This window comes from Bolinopsis microptera, chromosome 6, assembly GCF_026151205.1.
Source record: "Bolinopsis microptera isolate Bmic1 chromosome 6, MBARI_Bmic_1.0, whole genome shotgun sequence".
NCBI classification, from domain to species: Eukaryota; Metazoa; Ctenophora; class Tentaculata; order Lobata; family Bolinopsidae; genus Bolinopsis; species Bolinopsis microptera.
Window position 1 is genome coordinate 3442684 of NC_087077.1, and position 27910 is coordinate 3470593.

Genomic DNA, 27910 nt, shown 5'->3' on the forward strand with positions numbered 1-27910 from the left:
GACCAACCGCTGTTGAAATGTTTGTCTGTAATAACTTTTAAAATTCGATAAAGCAGCGAAATAAATAAGATGGATTAGAAATGCGAGAGTATCATTGGACACTGAAATGAACATATTAACTTCGGATTGAACAAAATGATCTACCCAAATGATAACCAGCCCACATTGTGACCATTACAGGGCAAATCTCGTTAGGAGGCCGTCCAAATTAGGGCCGATATGGTAATTCGTTTATATAATATGCTGATATTACACCCATCACCCATGTATCACTATCATCGTATTGAGGACCAATTCCTTGCTCTACGTCTAAGAATTGCTCAATTTAGATTAAGTTAACCCTTTCCATAAATATTTTTGACAAATTACCTACAAATCTCGTTATCCCAGTTCCTCCCCAAGAGAAAGCAAGTTCTCCGGACGTTCAATGGGTGCCGCCCAGACACGATGCTCCAAAAAGAAGACAAAAAGATGTGATTCCTGGAGTAATCTGGATCAAACCAGAGCCTGGAACTAACGATGTAAGTCAATTATTCAATTACAAGACAACAAAATGCTAAAGACGAGACTAACGATAACAAGATTCCCTAAATTCCGGCCGTATATAAATATCATCACAACAATAATACGATTCCCAAGCAAATGTCCTGGGCTTCTAATCTTATTTAAACAGGCCTCTATAATAATCGAATGTTATGTTTCAGCCGCCAGTACCAGCTCCAAGCGCGCAACCACCCCAGGAACCCTCTACTAAACGATGCTCTAAGACTAACTGCAAAAACTTCGCTCCAGCCGACAAGTAAATAACATTTGTCTGCATTTATATTGTATATCTCTCTAATAAATGGTTATTACTTATGAACACCTTAAATAGACGTTCCATGGAAGCAAGAATTTGCAAACTCATATTTTAAAGAAGCAAACCCTCGCAGGGATCTGTGTCCAGTGCACCACCAAAAAGCAACCCTGCTGGAGATCAGGCAGATGATGCTGAACTCTGGGACCGTTTATCAGGTCAGAGCTGGCTCAGGGCATTCAGTCACGAATGGGGTCCCATCTACCTCTCCTGTACCTCACTTTTCTGAGACTGTTTCAATCAGGACAGCCGCCATTCCTCCTGCAATGGTAACTCAATTTTGTTTGTTGCTGGGATGCTAGGAATTTTTCGGAGCTCTTTCCGTTAATTATGTCGATTATGAATTTTTATTGATCTAATTCAGTCTAACGGAAGATTCCTGTCTAAAGTTAGTATATAATTGGATTAAAATTGGATTATCTTTGGATCGTTTAAAATATCTATGAATATCTATTCGCCAGGGCTGGGACAGAGATGAAATTGTGAGCCAACTCTTTATTAGATCTTGAGCTGATAACTAACTTTCTAAACCGACAAAATTTGATCAGGCTGCCAAGAATCCTGCGCAGAAGCACTCAACAAGTTCTAATGCAGTTAGAACTAGAAGTGGCGCTGCCCGTACAATTGCACCCAATCCCGGATCTGCTGTCCCGGTCCAATTCCTTCCAGCCAGGGATCTTACTAGGAGTGACAGGGTTAGTTCAAAGTTTTACTTTTTATAAGGATCAAATATATAAAATGAAAGAATAACGGGTCGTGTGTGTGACCTATACTATATATCAATATGTATTACTTGCCACGACAGTATGTAATTTTATCTGGTATGGGGGATGAAATATGATATGGGGACTGGGGAGGAAGTAAAATGGCCTGAAATTAGATCATCTAGATTGTATTACTATTGCAATTGTATAAATACATTTCGGAAAAAAGACGGGAAAATTATGTTAGCTACTCTTAATCATAATCACAAAACTTCCGGGATGACTTTTCAAACAATTTATCGACATTCCGTTGCTGGTACGTGTAATTATCTCAGAACGTACCTTAGTAGATTAGAAAGTAAACCAGGAAGTTAGATCTAATGGGTTAAACAAACAGAATGATAAATCTACCGTATGCGTTTATCGTTTGCTTTCATTTCATCCCATACTATTTCAGTTACACTCATTTTTGTTAATAGAGTGTTTGAGTAGTTAGAACCCGCAATATATAATAGTGAGAAGTACCACTATAGTGCACTAGAGTAGTAGTCTCACTATTACAGTCTCTGTATTATAAATTGCGGGTTCTCAGTTCTCATAATGTTATTATCCAACATTGATCACATTAATACCTCCGCTAACCTTACCTTTGAGTCGGTTGTTACAATAAAAGTGCTGTTCATATTATTCTCTCCTGTATTGATATTCTGCTTTTGTGTTCTGTTGAGCAGCTCTCCCTCTCTCTTACATTACCTGCCGGTAATCTGTCTGTAATCTACCAGTTACTTTAGCTACCGGTAATCTGCCAGTTACCTGCCGGTAATCTGTCGGTAATCTGCCGGTAATCTACCAGTTACCTGCCGGTAATCTGTCGGTAATCTACCAGTTACCCGTTGGTTAGGTACTGACATCCTACCAAAGACTCCGTTTCGTTAACTTGTTCCAGCACGTCCTTTCATGACCTAATCAGCCATATTATTATCAGTGTTTTCATCAATTTTTTATGAGTCTTCGTTACGAAGCACATTCTACCGGTGGCTCAACTCTCCACAATGTAAACGTGTCATGACCAACCAGCACTGCTAATTCCGGGTAATGGGTACTGGCACATTGCCAGGATACTGGCACACTGCCAGGATACTGGCACTTTGCCAGAGTATAAGTACGAGGTCTTACCCGCGTCTTGTATCCAAGGTATAAGTTAGCTCTCAGAACAATGCTATAAACCTGAACGCTCTCACTCTTCCTTAAGTATAATCCCCCACCCTAGGTTCATGACATACAACTCTTAGTGCACGTGTCAGGAGCACAGTGGGGAATTCCACGTGCTATATTAGGGATAATCCGCGCCTAGGTGATGTCATGTGGTAATCTGGACGATCTGCAATGCATTGTTCCTTTCGAAGTATTGAGTGTTAGTTTCTGGTTATCTTTTCTCCAAGAGCTCCCTCAGCCTGTCCGGCTCCGCAAGTATTTGCCCTGCGTTCTGAGCGCAACATGGGATAACTGCTCGGACGGTGGGTATAGTACAACTATAAAGAATTGGAAACGCCACCGCTTACAATACAACCACAATAAAACACGTGTGCTTAGGTCGTGGCAATAACTCGCATACACCGTCTCTTTTACGACGTCTTCTTTGCTGCCGTCTCACGAGACAGTCAGCTTAAAAATGAAACATTTTGCACAGGAAGTTCAGATGTTTACATTGTCTTTATTGTTGCTGTGAGTACTCCCTCGACTCTTCGGTGTTTCTGACAATTGTTTAAATTATCGCCTTTAAAACGTGGCTTTTTTCTTGAGAATTATTGAGAACAGTGACTGTACTTATTTAGAATTGTACCTATCGTTTACTGTGTATTGTTTCCATTGTACCGAATAGTCTGTACCTGTTCTTCTTTATCCTTTAATATTGAACCGTCGCGTCATGTGCCTTGTACACTTAAATATCAATGTTGTTGTATCTTCTGTGTTTAATTTGAAATAATGTTGTTCCTTTTGTCTCTGTGATAGGATATAATATGTACAATGTACATGATAAGCTTTTGTTCAGTCTGGAGAATTCGAATTTCCAGACTACTGTTCCAAGAAAGATTCAATACCAACCCCACTCGGCCCTCAACAAGAATAATCGTTGTAGCCTTGAATTCACATTGCATTACCATACCATACATAAGAAGAAATCTACATCACAAAAATCAATAAATCGATGAATCAGCCTGGAAATGGGACATTTTACGCTGCCGTTTTAAACGAGGTTTTTGGATGAGTTTTAGGGTTATGGTAAGAGTTGGGGAAAAGGTCTGGGTACGCCGTACGTGTGCATCGTCGTAGGTTTACGTTTAAGGCTTTACATCGGTTCAGATGTAACGTTATCACATGAAATATCAGAGGATACAAATATGACGTACACCAATCTGACCACTCTCCCCCTATCTGTACACCAATCTGACCCCTCTCCCTCAATCTGTTCACCAATCTGACCACTCTCCCCCAATCTGTACACCAATCTGACCCCTCTCACCCAATCTGTTCACCAATCTGACCCCTCTCACCCAATCTGTACACCAATCTGACCCCTCTCCCCCAAACTGTACACCAATCTGACCCCTCTCCCCCAATCTGTACACCAATCTGACCCCTCTCCCCCAATCTGTACACCAATCTGACCCCTCTCCCTCAATCTGTACACCAATCTGACCCCTCTCCCTCAATCTGTACACCAATCTGACCCCTCTCCCTCAATCTGTACACCAATCTGACCCCTCTCCCCCAATCTGTACACCAATCTGACCACTCTCCCCCCATCTGTACACCAATCTGACCCCTCTCCTTCAATCTGTACACCAATCTGACCCCTCTCCCTCAATCTGTACACCAATCTGACCCCTCTCCCTCAATCTGTACACAAATCTGACCCCTCTCCCCCAATCTGTACACCAATCTGACCCCTCACCCTCAATCTGTACACCAATCTGACCCCTCACCCCTGCAGCAATCAGATGGACAAATATGACGTACACCAATCTGACCACTCTCCCCCTATCTGTGTACACCAATCTGACCCCTCTCCCCAATCTGTACACCAATCTGACCCCTCTCCCTCAATCTTTACACCAATCTGACCCCTCTCCCCCAATCTGTACACCAATCTGCCCCCCTCTCCCCCAATCTGTACACCAATCTGACCCCTCTCCCCCAATCTGTACACCAATCTGACCCCTCACCCTCAATCTGTACACCAATCTGACCCCTCACCCCTGCAGCAATCAGATGGACAAATATGACGTACACCAATCTGACCTCTCTCCCCCTATCTGTACACCAATCTGACCCCTCTCCCCAATCTGTACACCAATCTGACCCCTCTCACCCAATCTGTACACCAATCTGACCCCTCTCCCCCAAACTGTACACCAATCTGACCACTCTCCCTCAATCTGTACACCAATCTGACCCCTCTCCCTCAATCTGTACACCAATCCGACCCCTCTCCCTCAATCTGTACACCAATCTGACCCCTCTCCCCCAATCTGTACACCAATCTGACCACTCTCCCCCAATCTGTACACCAATCTGACCCCTCTCCTTCAATCTGTACACCAATCTGACCCCTCTCCCTCAATCTGTACACCAATCTGACCCCTCTCCCTCAATCTGTACACCAATCTGACCCCTTTCCCCCAATCTGTACACCAATCTGACCCCTCACCCTCAATCTGTACACCAATCTGACCCCTCACCCTCAATCTGTACACCAATCTGACCCCTCACCCCTGCAGCAATCAGATGAACAAATATGACGTACACCAATCTGACCACTCTCCCCCTATCTGTACACCAATCTGACCCCTCTCCCCAATCTGTACACCAATCTGACCCCTCTCCCTCAATCTGTACACCAATCTGACCCCTCTCCCTCAATCTGTGCACCAATCTGACCCCTCTCCCCCAATCTGTACACCAATCTGACCCCTCTCCCCCAAACTGTACACCAATCTGACCCCTCTCCCTCAATCTATACACCAATCTGACCCCTCACCCTCAATCTGTACACCAATCTGACCCCTCTCCCCCTATCTGTACACCAATCTGACCCCTCTCCCTCAATCTGTACACCAATCTGACCCCTCTCCCCCAAACTGTACACCAATTTGACCCCTCACCCTCAATCTGTACACCAATCTGACCCCTCTCCCCCTATCTGTACACCAATCTGACCCCTCTCCCTCAATCTGTACACCAATCTGACCCCTCTCCCCCAAACTGTACACCAATTTGACCCCTCACCCTCAATCTGTACACCAATCTGACCCCTCACTCCTGCAGCAATCAGATGGACCCATGATTATCAGAGCTATCACCTCATACGCTACGGTATGTACTCCCACCTCTCACCAGTTCGAGTCAGTCGGGGACTTCTCCTTCCAGCGGTCATGCACCCTCGCTAGTCTTGATAAAAAGGTTTGTTAAACTTTGTGTAACGCTAAGTGTATTTATCTTATCTCTCGACAGTCCTCATGGGTTTTCCCGTTTTACTACGTATTATAATGTGTTTTTCTATTATATGTTTTTTATTATAGGATTTACTATTATTATATGCTTTACTGTTATTATATGTTTTACTATAATTATATGTTTTAATATTATATGTTTTAAATTACATGTTTTACTATTATATGTTTTGCTATTATATATATGTTTTACTGTTACTATTATACTCATAAAAGTATAGGTTTTACTGTGTTTAACTTATAATAAACCGAATTAATGTTAACAACAACCAATGCAAAGAAAAGTTTCGGTGTGTAATTCTAACGAATTTTCAGGACTTGGAGAATATCAAGGCATGCAGGAAGAACCTGGGAAAAGGTTTTGATCTAGAGCAACTGCTCCTGGCCCGAACATGGCCCATACAGTCAGAAACACACCTCTACATCCTTACTATTTGCATTCAGGTCAGTAACTATATTACTTTGATATCATGATTACTTAAATAACATTATTAATATAATCTAAGATCAATCATCATATTATTATTGTCGTGTACGACGTTCGTGTATAATAGTGTTTTATAATTGTACGCGGTTTTATGCATAATTTATTGGCCGATGATAGTCTGCATCTCAATAAGCAACATGAGGCGATGTCTTGTTTATAGATTTTCTTTAACGTATACATAACTGAAGAGATTCTAACAACTGTTACACGCTTTGGCATTAAGATATACCCTGACGAAGATGTACATTTATATCATTATATTATTATGTAATATGTATTATCATTCATGCGAGACTAAGTAAGTTTTGAAATTTCCGACCTTTGATTGAATGTCAGATAATTTAACATTATATTCCCTAAAAGTTCTGAAATCTATGATTTCAAGTGACGATCCTTTACCGTTAGGAACTAGAAATCCATTCGTTCCACTTTTCCCATGCTGTTCAAGTTGAACAGCATGGCAACGATGTGGGAATGTAATCTTAACTGATTGAGACAATAGATTGTTACAATATGGTGTTTAGCTGAGCTATTGTAAGTTAGCACAATTGTAGAATTTGTGGAATGTAGAGAGAAATGAGGCTGTCGTGGCGCCTCTGGTAACTCGTACTCCGTTTTATAGATATAGATTGTAGAGTACGCTATATTTATCACATTTGATTTAATCACAAACGACTAGGAACCGAGTACCAGCGTTTCACTGCTGAACCGAACTCGGTCGGATATCGATCTATTTTCCTGTTCGCCAGGGGAACACTTTTACCGAAAATTTTTTAAATTTCCTATTTCGAGACAGAAATCCATATAGGATTTCTTAGAATATAAAGTTTTCTGACTATCAAGATACAACTGTTTTTCAACAATGAGTGGCACCTATAAACAATGTAAGTTAATTAACAATCATCCTCCCCAGGATGAGATAGACGCAGTGAGCAAGAAACAGAAAACAACGACCCCTGCTATCGCTCACATGATCACCAACTACCTGAAGAAGGACTCTGAGAAGAACCTCACCATCTACCAGCTCCTCAACCTGCTCTTCAACCTCATATACACGTCTGAGTTTGCACCCGTACCTGTGGTCCTGACTTGGATCGAGGCGGTTTCTGAGACACATGATCATGATTTTATCAGGGTAAGTTTGGTTGAGTGATAAAACTTCGTGCAATTAATGAAGTGTATAGCTCAACTATCGTGCTTTACAATCTCGAATTGGCGAATACTTTGAAAGTATACCGAACCGTAACACCGCTCCCCCCAACAGGTGATGAACCTGATCGAAGAGTGCTTCAACCTCCTCCAGAACGATCAGCTCATCTCCTTCCGTTACTTCCTGCACTACAGCTTCAGATCCCTGGTCACGTTCGAGAACGTTCTGGACAAGCGGCTCCCCCAGATGACTATTGATGATGTCAGTGACAAGATCATCAAACTGGAAGAACAGAGCTTTTGTCGTAAACCTCCTAAGGAACCAGGTTAGTTTTCCATATTTTGAGAAGTTCATGTCTCAGATCACGTAGCCACAACCGTCAACCAATTTCGTTACGTTAACATAACAGCGATTAGAACTAGGACGGTAGGACTCACACACATTTACTCATTATCTAATTAAGTAGACCTCATACTCATTATCTAATTGCTATGTTTTTGTCTTAACTTAGAGAACCCTTTCCATATCTACTTATTATTCTATTGAATGGTTCCTACATTAAACATGGTCCTGAGCCCTCCCAACACGTCCACTATCATACGTGTCAGCCTACAATTTGCTCTTCTGTGAGGTGTAAAAGAGGTGCTCTCACTAATCGGTTCAGAGAACAGTGAGCTTCTGTTCTCGGAAATATCGCACTCATCCATTATCCATACAATAATCTAGTCTCGGAACAAAAGAAATGTAGCGCCTTGAAACTCTTTTGCATTGAAGGGCGTAGGAACATTTGCGTCACTGTGATAGTCACTGTGACCCCTCTTGATAGCAGATAAAGGAACAAAGGCACTACACTGACATGGACTCATGTGGTCCGTGGTATTGATAATATTCTAGGATCTCTGAATGTTGATATACATTATACAGTGCTGTACCTACACTGTATATCGACATACACTGTTTATCAAATGGTGATATAGGGGTGTCGATATACAGTGTGATTCCCGCATAGAAAGGGGGTCCCCGTGTCGAATCTTAACTTTAAAACCAAATGCAATACAATACCAGGCTAGGTGGCAATCCCAGTGTCACCTAGACTAGGGAGTAGCTAAGGATCCATTGGATCTATGTCACGATCTCCTCGGTCGACTCAGCCGAATGATAGGAAACTTAATTCAGGGTTAAATGAGGACGGGTACCTGTTAAAAGTTCAAGAAACTTCCTAAGATACCCCTTCACTCTTTAGTGCATACTGTAAACATAGTACTATTAACTATTAACTATTAATACCAGAAACCTGTACAGTGTATACATTACACACGTTACAAAATACATTTAATATTACACTTAAAACTCCTCAGAACTGTCGGACCTGCAGAAATACGGAGTAACAGGAGAGTTCTTCTTACTCCGGCAGTACATTGCTAAGTGTAGGGAGTCACATCCACAGGACAAACTTACGAAGGAGTTTGTAGCTAGCATCATCGCTCATAAGATGGCAGTGGTGAGTACTGTGACTTGTGTTAATTATGTTAATTATGCTTTTATCTTATTATGGGAATAAGTACCTACTTATGCCGCGTTCATTGTGTCTTATCGTTATTTATCTTTACTCGTTCATTACGTAAATTTGTTGTTATACCATGTATAATATATAAATTATTCAAAATATTATCTTTTATATTTGAGTACTGGATCAGATAACACTATAAAATAAGGAACACATTGTGCTTCGTTATAATTAGGTTTGGGATCCCTTGCTTGAATACACTTCGGTTTCTTTTAAAAGTCCATGCTCTAACTTTGCTATTCGAAGACTCAACGATTAGCCATTTCAAAACCGCTCTTTCCAAGTAGCGATTTACCCTCGATACTAATCTAACCGCTGTCTGGCACTGTCTCAACTCTTGATTAGGTATACTGATTGCAGTGGAATATAACCTTTTTAATGAGAGTCACTTACAAGATGAGCTGATAGGTTATTTAAAGAACTTTTCCAATAATTGATCCAATCAGCGATCTTATCATAATATGTAATTTTACAGTGTTCAGTTTCTTTTCATTCCTTTCGTCTTGTAAATTTGTTTATTTGTTTGATGACTCCATCTCTATTAAATAATATTTAAGAAGTTGTCAATCAAGTCACTGCAAATGGAAGCAAGGTGATAAGAAAACGTTTTCTATTTCACGGTAGTTTTGAAGGTTACATATATCACGTCATGTGTGCGCTATGCAATGAATTGGTGTCAAGTTTCTCTTCCGTACACTTACACTAGATATAGCCATAACTCTCATCATCGTTTGTTGTTTGTCAATACTAACGAGCAGTACAGCTGCGTTGTTTTTGTGTAACAGAGCTGTTGTTTTAGTCGTGGTACAATGTTTTCAGTCATCACCTGGTACTCGCATTGTTTTCTTTTCTCTGTCTTATGTTCTCGAACATTCTTATGAAAAAGGTATACAAATGACGAGATATGTCATTAAATAGATAAATCAATGTTTCAAGGTGCACATTTGCCTATATTCTTGCTGTTTTAGGTTACCTCTCCGCAAATATTAAAATCTGTATTTTTCTCGCTTTGGTGGCTAGGATGTCTTAGATATAGGAGCATCATGAAGCCTGGCCAGTGCGTATTGTCTAGTGAACTGACTACATCCCGACATCCGGAGTGATAGTGTAAAACATAATCTACTGCATATTATTAATCTACTGCATATTATTATATTATTATAATATACACTTATAATACAGCTGCATAGTACCATGTAGGACTAACAAGGCTTTATATCGCGACTCATAGTTTTATTATGTTGTTTGTACAGACATTCTTTGAAATGTATTTGAAATGGAGGAATTCTTAAACAATTCTTATCTATTCTTATCCATTGTTAATTAACGGGCTGAACTAAATATGAAATATCTAATTAGGCATCACGGAACACGGGTAACTCCATCAAATATGTAGAAGAGTGTAGAACGTATTGATCAGTAATTGTTCACAAGAAACTACTAGCTTTATATTAGATTCGTATTAATATTGTTCGTTCCAGTGCAAATAAGATGTAAATAAATTCAATTCAATCGATTTTCCAGCTTTGTTTATTTAGCTTTAAAGCCTTCTTGCACATTGCACATTCCTCGTGCTGTTGCACTTGTATTGGTATCATTTGATATTTATTTCGCTTTCCTATATCCGAGGAACAATTCCTGTAGTTGGTTCTCTGCGTTACCGCCTATTGATGCTGTAATTTCAGAGCCATATTTCAAATCCTTGCCCTACATTTTTACTATTAATTTTAACTGAATTTAAACTGGCTTACAGCCAAAAATTATAATGTATCGTTTTTAATTAACTGCATTCTCCAGCTAACGTCCGGTTGAGCGCCATTTTTTGCCATTTTGTGCAGTGTTAGGGTTCGACAGTAAGGCCATTTTGACTAGATAATTTCCTACCCTGCAACTTCTACATTTATTTGTGTATTTAGCATACAGGAAATAAGGATCAGTCGTCCTGTGTCGATCTCTGTATAGAGATGTGAGTTGTTATTCATTGCTCCAGGACAGGGTATAAACATATCGATTTTACTAGTCTAAATGTTGTGTTGATAATACTGGCTATTTTCAATTATCAATGATTATAATATAACAGTGGTATTTTCAGCGCGGAAGCAGCGGAGGAGCGCCAACTGGAGCCACCACTACCGGCCCCTCCCGTTCTCGTCAAGTTACTCCAGCACCCCCTTCAACTACACGCTGCAGCATCACTCCCGTGTCCTCCTCCCAACACAACATGCAAGTTTCCCGCCAACTCTCCCACCCTGCCCGTCTTCAGACCAGCGAGGTGGTCCTGTCTCAGAGCAGTCCCAATATGTATGTGACTACGTCATCTGCTTCTGCTTACACGACCCAGCCTGCCACTCAACCTCCCCAACTAATTACTAACTATAACCCTCAACTATCACACCCTCAACAAGGTGTCTCTCAAACACCTGCCTATTCTCAAGCGGTATTGGCACACGTGCAATCAACAGCGCAAGCGCATGTACAATCATCAGCGCAAACGCACGTGCAATCAATGGCGCAAGCGCAATCAACGTTGTCTGGGCACGAATTCCGTGGTCTCTCGAGCGACAGAATAGCGATGATAGCACCAGTCCAGAGGCAACGCATCCAAAGTCTGATGGAACACTACGACAAGATGCAGAAAGATCTGGCAAACTTGCAACCTAATCACCCGCGGAGACAGGCGGTCGCCCAACAGATCACTGCGTATAAACACGAACTAACGCGCTACGAGCATGAGTTAACCAGGGTATGGCTCCACCACGTTCAAGCTCAAAAGGTGCAGCAGCAACAACAGCAACAACAACAACAACAACAGCAACAGCAACAACAACAACAGCAACAACAGCAGCAACAACAGATGTCTGCCGTAAACTGGCAGCAGCTCCCTCCTAACACCCCAATACCCCCCCTTAACTCTGTGCTTCCTAACTCCGCACCTCAATCTGTACCTCAAATAGTGCCTCAAGCGAGCATGCCGCCTCGTAGCAACCTAATGATGAACCAGCAGAGGATCCAGCAGATCCAGCAGCTTATCAAGGATACTCCGCAATATAATGCCACTCACCATCAACCCGTTCATAATACAGTGAGTAGCTAGTTATCATTATATTTATTATATTATTGTTGTAAGTACATTGTGGTCAACAAAGTCTTGGGACCTACTGCTATTGCAATTCAACAGATGTTGAAATCACAATCGAAACAATCGAAATTAGTGACCAAATGATTAATTTTGTGATATTCATAAAAAAATCATATCTATACGGACTAAAACCGTCTGAACTTATTTTAATGCAATAACATTTCTAAGAAATTGTGTTGATATAAATGTGTCTTTATCACGTGACCCCATTTCAAAGAATTTCCAAAATGTGTCTTTATCACGTGACCCCATTTCAGCAGCTGCTCGCCCACAACAACGTTACTGTCTCCTACAACACACAACAACATAACTCTGTCGCAGCTCCCAACAATCCTAACGGTGTCATTATCATGAGCACTCCTACGGTTAGTTGAAAACTTTTAATTAAATGGAAATTAAAATATTGATATTTGACTGTTTTCGGTTACAACAAAGCTTTAAATATGTTTCCAATGTTTGTACGTGCTGATGCTATAAGTATAAGATCGTTGCAAGCTATGTTTGTGTAGTCATTAAATTAAGATAGCTAAACTAGTTACTGATCATAGTCATTGTCTAGACGCGTACCATTACCCCTTGATATGCAGCTTCTGTAGAACTAGACCGTAGTTCCCCCTTTCCCCGTGTTGGTAAAAACTAAAATACCAGTTATTGGAAGATTGGTACACCCAGCCTGACAAGCCGGATATGCAGCTTCTGTAGAACTAGACCGTAGTTCCCCCTTTCCCCGTGTTGGTAAAAACTAAAATACCAGTTATTGGAAGATTGGTACACCCAGCCTGACAAGCCGGCAGAACATGCCGCGCAAAGTGCCAGCCCGGAGGAAACCCCCCAATTGTCCGGGGGGACGACTTTGGTTGCAACCCAATCTCGTGAACCCCGCTTGTCTGATGATGTTGAGCTGGTCTTGGTGCCTGTTTACCAGGCCGATAGTAATCCAATTGTAAGTGTACGTGCGCTGAAATCAAACATTTCGCTGGGGAATTCTTTAAATTCATTTATTGTGGCCCTTGATCCTTTGTAAACTAATTAACTACAACTATTGGTGTATGATTGTGGAATATTATCGGTATGAATAATTACAGGTATTATATAATTTGCTTTCGCTCTGTTATGATCAGCCATTTTATATGCTCATTCATCTTTGTTGCCAACTCTTTTTTGCTGACCGTTCTTCCTGTTTGATAAACATGAATGATATAAGGACTGTTTTTTAATCCAAAGATTATGAGTTTCTACATAATCGTACCCATACCCAAAGACCAGGTGGGTTGAACTGATTCCTTCAGTGACGGTAGCTCTGTATATGTAGACTAACCGACATACTAAGGCGTGTCCCCCAGCTCCAAAACCTGCAAATGGATGTACACCGCTGTTATTAGACCAATCCTATAGCTATCCTACTGCTGCAGTATTTTGACTAGAGCGACCCAAAAGGAATACCATGCAAAGAAGTTCAGACGTGTCCAGGCACTGACACTTAAAATTATGTCTGGTACCATGCCAAGCACTTCCTTCGTTGCGCTGAACCACCTCACTGACACTCCGAAATCATACTTTTCTTCAACGGTGAAGCAGCAGCTAAGGAAGCAGCCAGACTGAGGGTAGCTGGTCTTTAGATACTTCCATCTCAGGAAAAGGGATCATTAAAGCCCACACAGCCATTCATATTTCATAAGCTTGGCCAGGAGTCCACTTTTAAGTGTCCATTAACACAATCTTATATCGAACGCCTGAGTTACCAGACTGAACCAAATAGATTGGTTCACATAATATGGATATAACGAGATGACACTAGCTTGGTAGAAAACATGCCACCACCATAAAACATCTTAACACTACACTCAGTAATAACAGTATGTGTAACCATAAAGAAGATACCGTCTCGCATTTTCTAGAACAGTGCCCACATTTTCTAGAATAGTGCCCAGATCTTCTAGAACAGTGCCAACATATTCTAGAACAGTGCCCACATCTTCTAGAACAGTGCCCACATATTCTAGAACAGTGCCCACATGTTCTAGAACAGTGCCCACATTTTCTAGAACAGTGCCCACATCTTCTAGAACAGTGCCCACATCTTCTAGAATAGTGCCCACATTTTCTAGAATAGTGCCCACATGTTCTAGAACAGTGCCCACCCATTGCTGAACTAAGAGGCCAATATTTCGAGGGTTATTATTCCTGTCATATTCGACAATCAACATAATATAACTAATGTTGTCTTATTGTGCCCGAATCACTGGATCAGACTGGACTGACCTAAAACCTTCTTCATCTCAGCTTCTGGGCATTTTATAATTCCTCTTCATGTCAGTTGACCAGTCTTTTTCCCATAGATTTCCCCGGGATCATCTCCTTGGAGGGTTACCACACCCCAGTGGTAGGCAAAGCATCTTCATACTTTTGTGGGCCACCCAGGTCCAGCCTCTCTCCAAAAAATCCGCTATGAAAGACGACTCTTACATCTCATGTACTGTGTACACATATACAATATACATACTCTATTATACAGTTTAATTATCAATTAATTTCCTTTTAAGCTGACCAATCTTACTAGATCCTATAATTCGTTCTCACGTTAACACATTAGGGACGATAGGGTCGTTTACGACCCTCCTTTTCTAGAGGCTATAGAGGACAAACCAAATAACTAAACGCCACGAATCTTTAGCACATATTCTCAAAATTTATTGGGCTACAATATTGACTTTCCAGTCGAGACCCTATTAATCACTAACAATTAAATAATTAGGCTAATTAGTCGTCATAATTGGATTATATTTCACCTAACTTCTTGCCTTGATTGGGATAATAAAACTTTATGTAGGCTTATTTGTTTGAGAACAAAATAGTTGTGGGCAACGATTTCTATAGACTTAGAGGCTAGTGGAAAGCCTGTGATAATCAGATGTTCACAAACAGAGCTAGACGCTGTTTGCTAATTGCGGTCGCAAACGACCCACTGACCACTCGTCCGGGTCGCAAACGACCCATCACGGTTTTTCAGCTATTACTTCTGAAACAAAGACGCTAGGATAAAATAAAAACTGTAGCATAATATGTTAAAAGCATATATGGTCAATACTGTGCGACTCCAACTTTTTTTAAATAAAGAATTTGGGTCATAAGGACCCACTTTTTTTTCATTAACGACCCCATTTTTGTCCATCGCTTTATCTTTTAAAGTAAACGAGATACAGATTAGCTTTTTTGGAAATCTCATTTTTGCTGTAAAGTGATCTATCGTTTTAAACGGCATCAAAATCGGCAAACTTTTAAACTCGTCGTCCCTAATGGGTTAATTTACCTAAAACTAATGTCAATGAGTACTGAGTAGACACTGATACGGGCATGATGCACAATATTTCTGACAGTCAACCGGGGCCGGGCCACCCTGATAATGCTACGTGTAGAAATATATCAGGCAATTATTCCTTATATGGAAAACTGGCAGCGAGCCAGGTATGCAACACTTTGCTAAGTAAAGCTGTTGGGAAGATAATTTCTCTCGGTTGACTGTCATGATGGATGGCAGTACTCGACGGCACGCGCGGGAAACTGCATGATGCTAATTTGTTTGGGAAAGTGGCATGTGCTGTTCGAGAATTGAGTAATGAATCATGGGTAACTGTAAGGGGGCGCTTGTGATGATAATGATGTACTGTTTGATTAGTTCTAGTTTCTGCATTTTTCATGCCCTGCTCACATGAGCGTCAGTATGGATCCTCATTTCATCATACATACTCAAAGTAATATTGCTCTTACAAACAATCTTACCTGTGTTATGCAAGTTATGCCCAGGGAGGTACAGAAACCAAGTTATCCGTTTTCCTACAACTCTTGACTTATTGTACTTTGCAGGTGTCTCCCCAGTATCAGCAACAGTTGGCACGGCAACAACAGCAGGCTCAGTTACCTCCCCAACAGCTGACTCAGTTACCTCCTCATCTACAACCAGTACCACAACCACAACCTGCTAAACGTGGCCCAGGAAGGCCCAGGCAGAAGTCCTCGCCGAACCAAACTGGTCAAACTGGTCCGATCACAAATAACAAAACTTCTACTAACAACCCTGCTGTTACCCGCCATCCAAATACTTCTACTGACACAGGCAACCAGCAACCATCAGCAGCTGTTGATCCTAGGTAGGTTTCTTACCTTTATCATTGTAACACAACTCAGTTATTGTTCGCTTGTTACATCCCCGTAAGATGGGACATTTGACCGCTGAGTGCTTGTATTTTACCGCTGATCGCTTGTATTTGACCGCTGATTGCCTGTATTTACAGCATGGAGCGGAAGCCCTTCACAGTACAGGAACCCGGCAAGACAGAAAGAATGGAATGGATGACTCAAGCAGAGGCTGACCAGCTACAGAAAAAACTTTTGGAGTACGTGATAAAATATTACCTTCCTAGAGTGTTACATTAATGTGTTACACTATAGTATTACATTAATACTATTAATGTTTAAATTTGTTAAGATTGCTTATAGTTATATCATAATTGTTATATCATGTTATTGGTTAAATTTGTAATGTAATTTGGTGTTATAATCAGAGATGTTACATTTCTTTTGCTGCGGAATGTGCTGCGTAGTTCGTACGTTGTTTTAGCTGGTCCAGTATGCTGTTTTATAATCGTGTTCAATCTGTCTACCTGCTGAACCGAGTAGATGTACTGTCACAAAATTAATACTGTGACTGTCTATTAGTGAGTACAACAGAAAGAAGGCAGAAGAGCAAAAGCAAGCAGAGGAAGATAAGAAGAAAGGCGATGGAGAGGCCAAGGCGGGTAATCAGAACCAACCTGCTAAACCTCAGACCCCGGCTGCTAAACCTCAGAACCAACCTGCTAAACCTCAGACCCCGGCTGCTAAATCTCAAAGTACTGCTGCAGTAAACCAAACGGTACCTGCTGTTACCAACGAGGTTAGTTTTGAGAGGCGATTTATTCCATTGAAATAGTAATTTCCTGAACTCATCCGTTGATAACTTCTGACCAAGTAAGCGTGCAACTCCCTAATCAGTCTGAGATAAACATCCCTTATTCAGCGGCCCAAAAAGAAGCAACAAGTGGTTGTGATAGAAGTGGACTCTGACGACGAGTCAACACAACAACCCCGCTCCACACCCAGCACAGTCCCACCCACCCCGGAGAGCACTGTGTCCTGCTCTACCTCCCTCATACCTCCCACTGTTACTTCAGATAATCACGTGACCTCCACAACACACAGTCCTGGTAACAGGGCTGCTCCTCCCCCTCATAATGAGGTTTGTGTTCTTTACAGCTATTCTGTTAACAGTGGGGCGACATTTTTTTTTTAGTTTTAAAAAGCGTGTCGTTTTATTGCTTCCTCTATCTGAGAAAGTGCCCTTAAAAAGTTTCGCCTTCAACACCTGTTTTTATATTTCAGGAGGAGTTAGAGTGGTTAATAAGCGGAGAGATTCCGTCGAACAAAGTAAGCTATGTGAACATCATCGCGGAGCTCTGCAACTTTGAGAATCTGAATGTGAGTTTTATCTTTTGTCAGTCTTGTTTTCTTTATATCAGAACTTTCGTCAGGTATCCTTTCCAGTTTTTTTGAACTGATAATCAATGTATGATTATATATAATATGGGGGGGGGCAACCATATTAAAGTATATTAAAGTATATCCCCGGGTCAAAATCGGAAAAAATCCTACATTTTAATATACTTTAATATACCTACAATTAGAAGATTTATATTCTTCGTTAAGATTTACATGATGAACTATATTTTTCACTCAGATTCGCAAGATAAGCCTGTTTTAGGACTAGTACATGAATTTCCATCCAGATTGGTCAAAAATTGGCTGAGCTATGAGCTTTAAAAAATATGCCCATATTTGGGCATACGCTTTTGCCCAAATTCGATAAAATTTCAATATTTTTTAATGAGACTAACTCTATGTGAAAGATATAACTCAGTGTTTGTTGAATATAGTGGATACTAAGTAAAACGACCTCCATGAACAAAATTGGGAAAATTGCACATAATATCTCTGTTCGGAATACTAGCCAAAATGACTTCATTAAAATTGAAATAACTCTATCAGTTTTCAATATTTTTTCAAGAACTTTTTGGAATCGATTAAGAATTGCATTTCAAGCTTATTTTGGGTAACAATTTTCGATGTAGACCTCCGAGGATAGGGATATATTAAAGTATATTGTAGGTATATTAAAGTATATTAAAGTATATCCCCGGGTCAAAATCGGGAAAAATCCTACATTTTAATATACTTTAATATGGTTGGCCCCCCCCCCCCCCCCCAATATGTTATCTTAGTATCTTACATTCGGTCATGTTCATAGGACAAAGCTATGAAAGAAGCTAACGAAAGGAAACGTAAAAAGTTCGAGGAGCGCGAAAGGCTGAACGAGGAGTGCGAAAGAGAGGTCGAGGAGTGCAAAAGGCTGAACAACAGAGCCGCGCGTATTAAGAGACGGCGGCAGGAGTACCTTCAACGTGAGTACTAATTATTACTAATTATTACTAATTATTCTTCACTACGTCCTGGCCTTGTGCACTAATGTTGGAATTCCTATGAAGCGAAAAATTTACTTCAAATTCTATTTTTGTATTTAATATATTTATAATCAGTTAATGATCCAAACTTTTCCTGCAGTTTGTTTGAAGGAACAGACTGCGACAGACCCAGACTCAGAACTGAGTATCATAGACCATACCTCAGTCGCCACTCCGTCCACGGAGACCCTCAGAATTAACCGGGGTAGGATAGCTCCCCTCTCTGAAGCCGTCAAAAACATCATCAAACAGTAGGAAACGTGAAGCAGGAGATTGATGGCTGTGATCCGTCTGTTTGAAGTTCGTATTCAGAGAACGGGACTTGTAGTTATTCGTTAACTTGAGTTTAGGAAACCTAGCAGGTTTGTTGTACTAGTTAAAGATTTGGGTGATTGTCACATAAAAAGCAAGATTTTTTGCCCAGATTTGATTATGTCTTGCCAATGTCAGGCAATTCGTAATTTTTTAATAGAGCACTCATAATTGTATTGAGTTTTTAATCTATTTTTGCTATAATTTATTTTTATTTCGCATTGTTTTTTAGCGAAATTTAACTAGTACCACGATATCTTATCCAAATAGTTCTTGAAGTTGAAGGTTAATCATAGTTGTAAAAATGTTCCCAAGTCATATTGATGACGACGTTTGGGCTATTTGGAGAGGAATCTTATTTGTAAATTTGATAACTTATTATGTTGTTTTGGACGATGTTAACGTAACGCCTGATGCGCGGAGGAGGAGAACTTTGATCCTAAATTGTTTTGACACGTTTGTCATTTCTATAGAAGTTATGAACCCAGGCCCACTTCCTTCACATTCTAAAGTATTATGATACATTTCATATTGGTTCTATATTTGTTCAGAATTGGTTCAGCAGTTCCGGCTGATTGCCACTAAGAAGGATCTAATCAATACGTCACAAATAATTTGTTTATCAGAACCGAAGCATTAATGATCAAGTTGTCACGATGTCGTGCTATGACAATTTGGTTTATTATTATAATCAACGTGAAAATACGATCAACTTTAAATGTGAAATGCACATCATGAAACTGTAATTTTTACCCTATTTTGTAACAAACATTATACTAATAATATGTCCCTTAATTTTAATTTTATTACGTTGTTAAGTGTAGTCTCAGATTCAGATAGATAGTCAGTCACTGGAGTTACTTGTAAGTATTCACTTTGAAGTTTTGTAGTCCTCTCATAACCATTATATGAATTTTTCGGGAGTTGTTTGTTTGCTCTTTAGATGTATCCGAAACTCTTCTTGGAGGTTTTTAAAGGTTCTAACTTTGTCCTAATGTTAACATTGTATTTCTTTTGTACGCTCAGATCAATTTGATTAAGCTGAATAAGTTTGTTTTATTTGTTTAATTGTGCCTGACCAAGGTTTGACCGGGACCGCTTTTTTGGACGAGACCGGTACTGGGAAAAAGTGCCGGTACCGGGATTAAGAGAGTAAGAGTATACCAGGACCGGAATTTTCTCATCGATTGACCTGTAGATCACATGTGGGACGGGAATCCTTGCTAAACGGGAGTTCACGTCAAGATTCGGCCTCTACATGATTTTGATAAATACAGTTAAAATAGTGAGATACACTGAGAAAAAACTAAATATAAACAACGGATGATGTTTAATCACTCTACACTCGACAGTCACGCGCGACTTTTTCACTTTTTAACACGTCGTCTAGGTGGCTCTAAATAACTATTACTATTAGAAACCCTAACCCTACAATCTGATCCTAACCCAATCCCTAACTGAAGCATATGCTGAACCCCTAACGCGAAATTATACCAACTTCCTTATATAGTCATATCACGTGATCGAGACAGTTTTCGCCGATATTTCGCTAGGCACAGGGAGACTAAAGTGCAAAGAAACTGCTGTTAACTGCTGTCATGTGTCAGTGTAGTCTAGAGGCTCTTACGGGCAAAAAGACGTGTTTTCTTCTGTGCGTTTGGAGACCTAACCATTAATTGGACACAATAGGTCAATAGTATGATGTGTAAGGATCGAGAATATGATAACAAATATAAATATGGCCTTATTAGTCACGTGCTATACCAATGCGCGTTTTAAACTTTGACAGTCTATAACTCTTAGGCCAATAGTTATAGAGTAATTATATTTATATTTTGTCAACAATAAGATCACATTGTTTTCTATTTGGTGTGAAAATATGAGCTAGAACAGACATAATCTCGCTGAATTATCAATTATGGTTGTTTAAAATTTATGATGAACGCGCGGGTGCCCATTGATAACAACTAAATGCTTTTGCGCGTAGTATAGTGTGCGTCGAAAATTTGGCGAAAACGCTTGCAGAGTGACAATATTCAAACTTCGATAAAGTATATGAAGTGGGTACTCCTCGGAAAGGAAAAATGTAGGCAAATACGATGTGACTATTTTTGGGTTGATTTAATACAACTGCACAAAATGATTCAAACTTTAACATTTAAGCAACAAAGGGCACAATCACATTTTGACCTTTTTTTTTTGATTTTTACATTTTAACCGGGAAAAAATAAAGGAATTTGTTGACATACGTTGCATGCCACTTTTCGCGCGCGAAGCGCCACCGAAGGCCGCGCAGAGATGTGCCTTCATGGTGTATCCATAATATCTCTGATATTTGGATACGAAACATGTATCAAGAGATTTTGGATTTAATATATTTTTACCATCATGCGCGGCTGTATTTTAGCTATCTTTAACATTAAGCAAATTTTGGTGATATGCCAACAAAATTAACTAGCTCAAAAGTTCAAAAAACATGGTTTTTTGTTGTCATACGTTGTATTGATTGTAATTGATCATGATGGAGCAAAATCAAGGACGACATGGTGGACTAGGTTTCATCATAAGTCCTAGATTACTACCTTATGTCACAGACTATCAGTATACCTCAGACCGGGTTTCCTATCTTAATGTCGTCATTCCTTCTAATCTCTCATCCCATCCTAAAAATATCAGAATTGTTAACGGTTATGGCCCGACTAATCCTAAAGCAGAAGGAAACCCTGCCCTTCTTAGAAAGTTCTACAGAGAACTCACCCATGCTATTTCAGTTCCTGCATCTCATGAATTGTTTGTTTGTGGTGATCTCAACAGTAAGTTGGGAACCTTATCTCCTTTGGACTATCAGTATGGTGTAACAAAGTATATGGGCAAGTTTGGAATGGGTACAAGGAATTTCAACGGTGAACATTTATTAAACTTCATGTGCTTAAACAAACTGTTTGCTACCAATACCTATTTTGATCATCCTTGTAGACATCGAACTACTTTCTCTATGTGTATTTCTGCCAAAGGTCGCCCTAAAGGTAGCAAACTTACTCGTCCAGTCTTTGCCCAATTAGATTATATTCTGTGCAGAACACGCAGCAGATTCATGTTCCAAGATTGTAGAGCATATGGCGGTCTTGCTACTAACTCAGACCACAGACTCGTTGCTTGTAAGATCAAACTAGCCCCCTACTACAAAATCTTTCCTACAAAAAAGATAAGTTCAGTAGTTAAGAGATATAACAACTCCCTGCTCACCACTGACCTTCCCACCAAAGTCAAATACCAACTTTCAGTCGAACAGAAAGTCAACAACTCTCAGGTAACATCAAACCCTAATGATGATCTCACTAACCTGATGGATGTCCTTAAGACAACTGCTGATGAAGTAATCGGGACACTACCACGCTCCAGAAACCGTAACTTCAGTAGTGACTCAACTGTTGAAGCCCTTGTAAAAGAGAGACAAACCCTGCAAGCTGCACTTAACTGTAACAACCAAGTTGCTGACAGAACTCAAGTCCGTACAAGGATCAACAGGTTACAGAAAGACATCCGTAAGCATCTCAAGAACCTTGCTGACACACGTGCCGATGACATCGCTCGAACCATCATGTCAACAGATGACACAAGGCAGATGTTTGAAGCTGTGCGTACTCTAGCTGACACTAAGCCCAACTCTACTATCAGTGTCCACAATGAAGAAGGTAACTTTGTTGCCATAGATGCTGGTAAAGCTCAAGTGATCAGAGACTACTACGAAAAGCAGTTCACGTGTGAGGATGAACCACTTCAAGCATTTATAGGGGATGGACGCTGCCTAGACATACCCATCACATGTGATGAAGTAAAGAAAGCCGCCCAATCTCTCAAGAACAACAAAGCCACTGGTCCAGATAAAGTCTACAACGAGTGGTTGAAAAATGCTGGTACAAAATTCTGGTCAAAATATGCCGAGATCATCAATAGCGCATTGGAGACCAATTCATTTCCTGATGTTATAGGTGAAGCCATCATCATCCCCTTACCGAAACCTCGCAAACCAGCTGGTCCTGTCACTAGTCTACGACCTCTATGTCTATCAAATGGTGCTCGTAAGATATTATCCATGATTGTACCGAAGAGAATTGAAGACAAAGTTGATGCTTTCACTGGTAGCACGCAGGCAGGGTACAAACATGGTAGAAGTTGTGGTGATCTAGTGTGGGCTGAGCGGATGTTGATATCGGTTGTCACGCGTAAACACTTCCAGTATCACAAGATGGGCATAGATATGTCTCGAGCATTTGACACAATCAAACGCCAGACTATACTTGACCTTCTTGTCAAAGCTGGATGCACAGACGACGACCTCAGGCTAGTAAGACTCCTCTTAACCAACACCATGCTCAAGGTCAGAGTGGAAGGAGAACTATCTGCTGTATTCGAGAGTCTTCTTGGGTCCTTTCAAGGTGACAGTCTCTCCGGCAAGCTTTTCACTCTTGTCCTAGCAGGAGCTCTTATAGAACTACGCCATCGACTAGCAGAGTCTCCCCCACACATACCCAATCCCCCTATTTCAAAAGAAGGTATGCCACTGGAGTCAGCGTATTCAGATGATTGTAACTTCATGAACGTGGAAAAAGAATCCTTAGAAGCTATCCTACCAATAGCTAAGGAAGTCTTCAAGGAGTTTAACCTGTTCATTAACACAGAGAAAACAGAATTTACCCATGTTTTCCTCGCTCCTGTTGGAGAAACAATCCCTGGTCGTGATGATACCATGTTACGTGGAAATGAAGATTGGCGGAAGAGTAAGATTCTTGGGTCATTGTTGTGTAGTGAAAGTGATATAGCTGCTCGATGCATTGCTGGGAACAATGCCTTCTATAAGTTCACCAAGATCTGGTCTCAGCAGAATATCTCCGTTACCAGAAAGATAGCAGTATACGAAGCCCAAATTGTATCAATCATCATGTACAATTGCAGTAGTTGGTGTCCTACTGCAAAGTCACTAGAAAAACTAGACATTTGCCATAGAAAACACCTTAGATCATTACTGAACATTTATTGGCCTCATGGAACAATATCCAATGCAAACTTATACCTAAGATGTAACTCAGTTAAGCTATCAGATCGTGTCCCTAAAGCAAGGTGGAAGCTCCTAGGTCATATCTTGCGTAGTGCTGATGACTCCCCCGCTGCATTAGCGTTAAAGTTTGCTGTCACAACAAACTGTAAAGGGCGCGTCGGTGCGCATCGTAAGAATTTGTTCAAGATTATTGTGAATGATTTGACCCGTAGAGGTTTAAAACTTAACTCTTTGAATGATCTTAATAAGCTTAAGATATTAGCCGATGATAGAGTTGCTTGGAGAAACAATTTTAACTCTAGCTGTCTTAATCTGTACTGATCACCATTTTAGGATGACTTGATTTCTTTTAGGGGTTTTGAATATTTTAATGGTGTAAACAGTTTCTTAATAATACGTTGTATACGCTGAAAAACGACGGTGGGGGTCACGACGTTGTACAAGTTTTTGGCCTATTTTTTGCACAAAAATCAGTTTTTTGAGATTTTACCCAGGGAACTCATTTCGAAACCTAACGTAACGAGCAAAAAATGCACGCACGAGCTTTTACTATTTTCTAATCGTTGCTTTGCGACTGAACAAAAATACTTCTACGCGATGCAAAGTAAGATCATAGGCCGGGATATTTGCGCGGCGCGTCGAAGTGGTGAATTCCTCCAAAGTAACAGTCAAAAAGCAAAAAGGAGCACCGGGATCGTTTTTCGGGTGGGTGCAGTTTATATCTCCGCCAAAAACATCACATTTTAGCATTAATGCGCGTAGTTTTCTCAACTATTTTCACAGTCGCGCCTTCCTGAAGTTACATTAAACAGCCTCTTTTGCTTCCTAACATACCAGTTTAAAGGAAGCAAAATATTATATAAGTAAAGTGCAAGAAACCGAATTCGAACTTGGCACATTAATAGCATGGGAGACGATATTATACATGGGCGATATTTAGTAGAGAATAAACCGGTACTTACGGTGTACCGGTACTGGTATACCTACGGGGTGATATTAGTACAATTTGGTTAGAACACCTCCTCCCGTATTATTGAGAATAAATTTACTTTTCCATACAATTGTGCACTTCAGTCGTATAGTAAACCGGCAGTAAAGCATGAAATGCTTTAATGATAAAAGATTCGTTTGTTATATAATAATGCTTTTTTTGAGTCGAGAAATACAAAATATGATGTTAACAAAACACAACTTTAAAGAACGATCAAAATTCTTACAAAGTTTTATTATAAAACTCTGTGACTGTTAAAAAGTATTAGGTAAATGATTCTTTTAATTCTGCCTTGATGGTCTGTAGCTTTTTCTCCTGTTTCCCATTTTGAGGAAGTCAACCCTCTTCTTAGAAATTGTGGCTGTGCAGTAGAGTGTCGACGGGTCTGAGAACTCCAACGAATGAGGCATGATATCTTCTTCTACAGTCTTTTCAAAAACTTGTTAACATTCTGAGTTATATTATTGTCATAACAACGAATAGAATTTATTAGAGTTGAGCTATTCCTAGTCCTTGTTATGACAGCATTAAAACTACAATAGTTGTCACGAGATGTTTGATCTAGTTATTAGAGTTGAGCTATTCCTAGTCCTTGTTATGACAGTATTAAAACTACAATAGTTGTCACGAGATGTTTGATCTAGTTATTAGAGTTGAGCTATTCCTAGTCCTTGTTATGACAGTATTAAAACTACAATAGTTGTCACGAGATGTTTGATCTAGTTATTAGAGTTGAGCTATTCCTAGTCCTTGTTATGACAGTATTAAAACTGTAATAATTGTCACGAGATGTTTGAGCTAGTTATTAGAGTTGAGCTATTCCTAGTCCTTGCTATGACAGTATTAAAACTGTCAATAGTTGTCACGAGATGTTTGATCTATTTATTAGAGTTGAGCTATTCCTAGTCCTTGCTATGACAGTATTAAAACTGTAATAGTTGTCACGAGATGTTTGATCTAGTTATTAGAGTTGAGCTATTCCTAGTCCTTGTTATGACAGTATTAAAACTACAATAGTTGTCACGAGATGTTTGATCTAGTTATTAGAGTTGAGCTATTCCTAGTCCTTGTTATGACAGTATTAAAACTACAATAGTTGTCACGAGATGTTTGATCTAGTTATTAGAGTTGAGCTATTCCTAGTCCTTGCTATGACAGTATTAAAACTACAATAGTTGTCACGAGATGTTTGATCTAGTTATTAGAGTTGAGCTATTCCTAGTCCTTGTTATGACAGTATTAAAACTGTAATAATTGTCACGAGATGTTTGATCTAGTTGTTAGAGTTGAGATATTTCTAGTCCTTGTTATGACAGTATTAAAACTACAATAGTTGTCACGAGATGTTTGATCTAGTTGTTAGAGTTGAGCTATTCCTAGTCCTTGTTATGACAGTATTAAAACTACAATAGTTGTCACGAGATGTTTGATCTAGTTATTAGAGTTGAGCTATTCCTAGTCCTTGTTATGACAGTATTAAAACTGTAATAATTGTCACGAGATGTTTGAGCTAGTTGTTAAAGTTGAGCTATTCCTTGTTATGACAGTATTAAAACTGTAATAATTGTCACGAGATGTTTGAGCTAGTAATTAGAGTTGAGCTATTCCTAGTCCTTGTTATGACAGTATTAAAACTACAATAGTTGTCACGAGATGTTTGATCTAGTTATTAGAGTTGAGCTATTCCTAGTCCTTGTTATGACAGTATTAAAACTGTAATAATTGTCACGAGATGTTTGATCTAGTTATTAGAGTTGAGCTATTCCTAGTCCTTGTTATGACAGTATTAAAACTACAATAGTTGTCACGAGATGTTTGATCTAGTTATTAGAGTTGAGCTATTCCTAGTCCTTGCTTATGACAGTATTAAAACTACAATAATTGTCACGAGATGTTTGATCTAGTTATTAGAGTTGAGCTATTCCTAGTCCTTGCTATGACAGTATTAAAACTACAATAGTTGTCACGAGATGTTTGATCTAGTTATTAGAGTTGAGCTATTCCTAGTCCTTGCTATGACAGTATTAAAACTGTAATAATTGTCACGAGATGTTTGATCTAGTTGCTAGAGTTGAGCTATTCCTAGTCCTTGTTATGACAGTATTAAAACTACAATAGTTGTCACGAGATGTTTGATCTAGTGGCTAGAGTTGAGCTATTCCTAGTCCTTGCTATGACAGTATTAAAACTACAATAGTTGTCACGAGATGTTTGATCTAGTTATTAGAGTTGAGCTATTCCTAGTCCTTGTTATGACAGTATTAAAACTACAATAGTTGTCACGAGATGTTTGATCTAGTTATTAGAGTTGAGCTATTCCTAGTCCTTGTTATGACAGTATTAAAACTACAATAATTGTCACGAGATGTTTGAGCTAGTTGTTAAAGTTGAGCTATTCCTAGTCCTTGTTATGACAGTATTAAAACTGTAATAATTGTCACGAGATGTTTGAGCTAGTTATTAGAGTTGAGCTATTCCTAGTCCTTGTTATGACAGTATTAAAACTACAATAGTTGTCACGAGATGTTTGAGCTAGTTGTTAGAGTTGAGCTATTCCTAGTCTTGTTATGACAGTAT

General features: G+C 39.8%; 1 protein-coding gene across 9 annotated transcripts in view; it reads left to right on the plus strand.

Annotated features, from left to right (window-relative positions):
• The window catches only part of LOC134817534 (uncharacterized), a 30913-nt gene extending 10581 nt beyond the window's left edge, over nucleotides 1-20332 (plus strand). For 2 of the 9 annotated variants that reach the window (XM_063826684.1, XM_063826689.1), the window contains 18 exons: nucleotides 391-521; nucleotides 705-799; nucleotides 933-1125; nucleotides 1405-1551; nucleotides 5890-6024; nucleotides 6390-6518; nucleotides 7475-7696; nucleotides 7826-8036; nucleotides 9070-9212; nucleotides 11371-12360; nucleotides 12675-12782; nucleotides 16282-16565; nucleotides 16710-16811; nucleotides 17134-17350; nucleotides 17474-17692; nucleotides 17836-17931; nucleotides 18758-18911; nucleotides 19072-20332. In XM_063826684.1, the coding sequence (XP_063682754.1) occupies nucleotides 391-521; nucleotides 705-799; nucleotides 933-1125; nucleotides 1405-1551; nucleotides 5890-6024; nucleotides 6390-6518; nucleotides 7475-7696; nucleotides 7826-8036; nucleotides 9070-9212; nucleotides 11371-12360; nucleotides 12675-12782; nucleotides 16282-16565; nucleotides 16710-16811; nucleotides 17134-17350; nucleotides 17474-17692; nucleotides 17836-17931; nucleotides 18758-18911; nucleotides 19072-19226 (3731 nt within the window). In that variant the 3' untranslated portion in view covers nucleotides 19227-20332. The remainder of the gene's footprint in view (nucleotides 1-390; nucleotides 522-704; nucleotides 800-932; nucleotides 1126-1404; nucleotides 1552-5889; nucleotides 6025-6389; nucleotides 6519-7474; nucleotides 7697-7825; nucleotides 8037-9069; nucleotides 9213-11370; nucleotides 12361-12674; nucleotides 12783-16281; nucleotides 16566-16709; nucleotides 16812-17133; nucleotides 17351-17473; nucleotides 17693-17835; nucleotides 17932-18757; nucleotides 18912-19071) is intronic. The other 7 variants (XM_063826685.1, XM_063826690.1, XM_063826686.1 and 4 more) reach the window with 4 other exon arrangements.
• Nucleotides 20333-27910: the final 7578 nt, after the last annotated feature.